This window comes from Guillardia theta, assembly GCF_000315625.1.
Source record: "Guillardia theta CCMP2712 unplaced genomic scaffold GUITHscaffold_1, whole genome shotgun sequence".
In the NCBI taxonomy this organism is placed as follows: domain Eukaryota; class Cryptophyceae; order Pyrenomonadales; family Geminigeraceae; genus Guillardia; species Guillardia theta.
Window position 1 is genome coordinate 1256011 of NW_005434673.1, and position 4921 is coordinate 1260931.

At 53.0% G+C, this 4921-nt stretch overlaps 1 protein-coding gene across 1 annotated transcript; it reads right to left on the reverse strand.

The window, feature by feature from the left end:
• Positions 1 to 984: 984 nt before the first annotated feature.
• GUITHDRAFT_131687 (hypothetical protein) lies at positions 985 to 4701 on the reverse strand (the record flags this gene model as incomplete). Its single annotated transcript, XM_005842430.1, has 22 exons — positions 985 to 1029; positions 1152 to 1226; positions 1273 to 1319; positions 1590 to 1659; positions 1908 to 1960; positions 2294 to 2364; positions 2409 to 2478; positions 2801 to 2861; positions 2907 to 2943; positions 2989 to 3044; positions 3098 to 3129; positions 3179 to 3225; positions 3274 to 3300; positions 3485 to 3542; positions 3732 to 3803; positions 3836 to 3881; positions 3933 to 3989; positions 4083 to 4154; positions 4189 to 4233; positions 4277 to 4376; positions 4485 to 4537; positions 4582 to 4701. 22 exons carry the CDS (start codon positions 4699 to 4701, stop codon positions 985 to 987), a joined length of 1314 nt encoding a protein of 437 aa, XP_005842487.1.
• Positions 4702 to 4921: the final 220 nt, after the last annotated feature.

The window sequence follows — 4921 nt, forward strand, 5'->3', positions numbered from 1 at the left end:
AGGAGGAGGAGGAGGAGGAGTGGAGGAGGAGGAGGAGGAGGAGGAGGAGGAGGAGGAGGAGGAGGGGAAGGGCGGATAGAATTGCAAGAGTAAGAGGAGGACGAACAAGGTTTCACTTGCTACTCACATCAGTGTTCGCATCCCTTGACCAGCATGCTTCTGGGGTTGGCTCTGAATGAGATGTCACGCGGGAGTAGAGGAGGAGGAGAAAGAGGAGGAGGGGAGGGCAAGGGGAGGGGAGGGAGGTAGGATCAAAGGGGGAGCGAAGCAAGCGGGGAAGAAGAGGAGGAGTGAAAGCTGGGCGGAGATAGGAAGGAGTGCTGAAGGAAAGGAGGATAAGAAAGCACCTGGATACAGGTAGGAGCAGGAGAGCTTGACTTGAGGAGGATGATCAAACCAGTAACGATTGATCTGAAGAGAAGGGAAAGCGGTGATACATGTAAGGGCAGAAAAATGAAGATGCGAATTGAGGTGGGTAGAAGGGGAGGGGAGAGGAGAGGGCAGAAGAGGGCAGGAGAGGAGAGGAGAGGAGAAGAAAGAGAGGGAAAGGGGGGAGGATGGTAGAAGCAAAGCAGCAGGAAAGAGAATAGAGGGAAGGGGAGGGGAAGGGGAGAAGGGAGATGAAAGAAGGAGTAAATCAATGGATGGAAGGTTATGAGTTCGCGGTGGGAAAGGAGAAACAGCAGCACCTGACTCTCGTCATGAAAAATGGCAACAATGTCTTCCTCGAGATCTCTGCCAACAAAGAAGGAGCAAGAGAAGTCAAACAGGGAAGGACCAAGGAAGGGAAGGCAGAAGGAAGGGAAGATGGAGAGAGGAGAGAAGGAGGGAGGAAAGGAGTGGAGAAGGGAATGGAGCAGAGGGAGGAACATGGTGAAGGACAAGATAGTTTGAGGGGATCGAGCAACAGAGGCAGAGGACGAGAAAGGAGATGAGAGCAGTGGGGAGGAGAGCAGGGGAAGGAATATGGTTGCGAGTATCAACTCACTGGTTCGTCCTCTTGACAAGTTCTTTGAGCATCTCAAGCACCTGCCCGGCTACTTTGTTACCTCCTCCTCCTCCTTACAACCCTCCTCATTCTTCTGTTCCTGCTCCTGCTCCTGCTCCTGCTCCTGCTCCTGCTCCTGCTCCCCTCTTCTCTTCCTTCTCACCTTCTGGCTCCTTCCCCCATAGAAACCTCCTGCAAAGTAATGCCTGCCTTCCCCAGCTCGCATTCCAGCTGTGGACTAACGAAGGGAGGAGGTCAGGTCGAGCAGGAGGAGCAGTTCCTACCTCCTCCCGCTTCTCGTACACGGCTCGAGTGACCAGCGCCGCGTTGCCTGCACAGGATGCGAGTTAAGGGGAAGTAGCAGGAAGGGAGAGGAAGTTAGGAGCAAAGCGAGGACGGCGAAGGGGAGAGGATCGTAGTGAGGAGCAAAATTTGAGGCAGTAGAGGCAGCAGAAATATTAGGATTGATGATGAGTACAAGGAGGAGCAGGAAGAAGCAGAGGAAAAGGAGAGAGGAGGGCGAAACAGGAGCACGAGCACGAGCACGAGCACGAGCACGAGCACGAGAGGGCGAGGGAGAGGAAGGCTCAGGATGAGACACCATGATGCTGTCGCCACATGGTTCCTGGCTCGGCATTGACTGACCATGCCTTTTGGAAGCGTCCAACAACCTGAAGAGTTCTCAGAGAGGGGAGAGGAGAGGGAAGGAGAGGAGAGAAGGAGAGGAGAGAAGGAGAGGAGAGAAGGAGAGGAGAGGAGAGGAGAGGAGAGGAGAGGAGAGGAGAGGAGGAAGGTAAGAGATAGATAGGGAAAATCAAATATTTGCAGTCAAGCTATGTTTGCATTGACACTATGATTGATATCACTGAGGAGGGAGAAGGCGAGAAGGAGGAGGAAGAGAGAGAGACGGAGCTTTGACCTCACTGCCGTCATAGAATGCGTTGTCGGCATGCAAAGTTCCAACAGTTTCACCTGATACGCAATGTGGATGAGTAGAGAGGGGCGGTGAAGGAGGAGGTGAAGACAAGGATGCGACGGGAAGTAGGAAAGCGTTGGGAAGGGAAGAAGGGCAAGATGAAGCGAGGAGGAGAGAAGCAGACTGGAGGAGACAAGAAGGAGACGGGAGGAGGGGGGAGAGGGGAGTGAAGAGGAGGGGAGGAGAGGGGAGGAGCAAGGATTTGCAAGCAGAGTGGAAGAGTAGGCGTCGTCAACACCGAGGATTTCTTGTGAGACGTAAGAGACGAAGGAAACATCTGAAGCGCAAGTGAGGAGGAGGAACAACAGAGGTGACATGCTCAGCACTACCGACATCGACAGCAAACACATAGTCCATAGCTCCCCATAGCTCCGCGTGCTCTAGGTAGGAATGGGCGCGTCTGACAGCAAGCATGAAATGGATTGAGACTGGTTCATCACCTACTTCATCGATGCTGATGGCCACCCGTCATGCTTCCTGTAGACAGCGTGGACCCTCCCGTCCTCCCATGGTCCTGCCAGCGTCTCACCAAGGAGGATCAGAGGGAGAGAGGGGAGGAGGGAGGAGGAAGAGATGCAGGAAGAGGAGGAGAGAGAAGGGGACGAAGAAAAAGAGAGGAGGCAGAAGAGGAGAAGGATGGAGAAGAAGACGAGAAAAACTCTAAAGAGGAAGAGGAGAAGCAGAACAGAAAGGAGGAATGCAGGAGAGGAAGAATGAGGAGAAGGTCTTTTCGTTGTTGAGGAGGAACCAACTTGTGTCTTTGAGTTGCTCATGCACAGATGAAACCGAGTCTGTGAACACAAAGTAGTGCAGCTCGGCAATATCCTGCAAGCAACCTTTCAGCATCAATCCCTTCCCTTCCCTTCCCATGCACAGATCTGAGAGCAGGCCATAAATCTACGATGATGACAACCAACAACATGTTGTATCCAGCATCCTCACCCGCAGCAAGTAAGATTCAGCCGAGCTGACTGTTGACCTGTGCAAAAGGGTCACAAGGACGATGCGAAGAAGGTGCAACGACCGAACAAACGACGCATATCTTCCGGATGCGACTGTCAGGATCCCAACTTTCAACAGCTGCTGGAACGTTGGTCAGATCTCGAGCTCCTCGACTGGCTGTGACGTTTCACTTGTGGGGCATGGGGCGTTCCGATGGCTTTCACTGCGACGTGCTTGTCATTGTGCGATCATCTTCTCTGCTACAAGTTTACCTGGACATGCTGCTCTTGCCTCTAGCCTCTTAGAAGTCTTGTCGTGCCTTGCAGCAGCTTTTCAGGAGTACATCACACTTAAAGTATTCCCTCACATCTCGAACAGCCTGACTTCGTCTCCTCTGCAAATATGATGTCAGTGGCAAGAATCGGCAGTTTGAGCCATCACGGACCTGCTGTATGTTGCTGAAGAAGCAAGGAAACGTTGGAGGTGCGCAATACAAGCATGCGATTCAGCATGTGTTGGTGTATGCCAAATCGCATCTCTGGGATGGTTTGAGCGAGGTCAGAACATATGGAGATGACCTGTAGGCTTGTAGCGCTCCTATATAGTCCTTCTTGGCCATCAAAACTCTCCCAAGTGCTGCGAAAGGATTTAAATGATGGATGGGAGAAAGAAAGGAGGATCAAGATGAGGTTGAGAGAAGGACGGTGAGTAGAAGGAGAATGAGTTGTATTAGGAGGAAGAAGAGGGATGCGGCGACAATAATTTTGAAGACATCAGGATATTCTCAACCATTCTCATGGACAAAATCACGTTAAAACATCTCACATGCTAAAAGCCGTGGCATGGTTGCTCCGGGAGCGTTGGACATAGCAGATATCAGTCGAACATAACTTTGTTCTACAGACATTGTCAAACCACAGCGCTATCACCTGACATCTCACGACCTGACAAGTCCAGCTGGCCTCTCTCGTAATGCTGCTCATAGTCAACAAGACATTTATCTTCATGTAACGAACTCTTTCTCACTTGAATTGCAACTCGTTCCATGTCATCGATTGTTGTCACGTTAGACAAGATGTTGACCTGATGCATCCTTCAGTCTCCTTTCTTCTCTTCCCTCCCCTCCCCTCCCTTCTTCTCTTTCTTCCCTCCTCCTATCTCTCTCCCTCTCCTCACATGCTCGGTATCATCCAGATCCGGCGCCAGCATCCCATCGCCAACATAGAAGAATTCCTGAGCAGTCCGACCCTTAGTCTCATCATCACCCCATCATCGTCATCACCACACTATCATACGCAACCGCCTCGTCCTCCTCCGTCAGTTGTACCTGGCGAACCCTCACAGCAACGAAGACGCTGCTCTCTGCTTACCTCCATCACATGATACCCTACTTGTAGCTGCGACATCTGCAAGCTGACCGCCCGCTCCTCCGTTCGGTACACCTCACGGCCATCCATGTACAGAATGACTCTGAGAGTAGGTCACTGTCCGCGTACTCCAGCGCTCCTCCTCTCTCATCTCCTCCTTCCCTCCTTCCCTCCTCCCTCCCTCCTCCCTCCTCCCTCCTCCCTCCCTCACCTCGATCCTCTCCTGCTGCTCATGGCAGAGACTTCCAGTGGAACGACGTCTCCCTGCATCCACCTGAGGCCATGGTACGGACTTGAAGGAGCTTCACCCGCACGCGCTCCCCGTCCTCGGGTCTTGTAATGGTCACAGCCACGTCCTGCGAGTCGGTCCTATCCTCCGCTCCTCTCGCTTGCAAGAGCAGGAGGAGGAAGAATATAAGCCGCCGCATCGCTTTCCTTCTCTCCCCCTGCAATCATGCGAGAAGGAGAAGACTGGAGAAACGACAAGGAGCAGGAGGGCAGGAGCAGAAGGCTGAGAGGAGGAGCTGTAAGGTAGGGTTCTGCCGATTCTGCAGCTTGAGCTGTTGACTGCCTTCACTGGGACGAAGAGGAGGGAGGGAGGGAGGGCAGGGAGGCGAGGGAGGGAGGCGAGGGAGGGAGGCGAGGGGA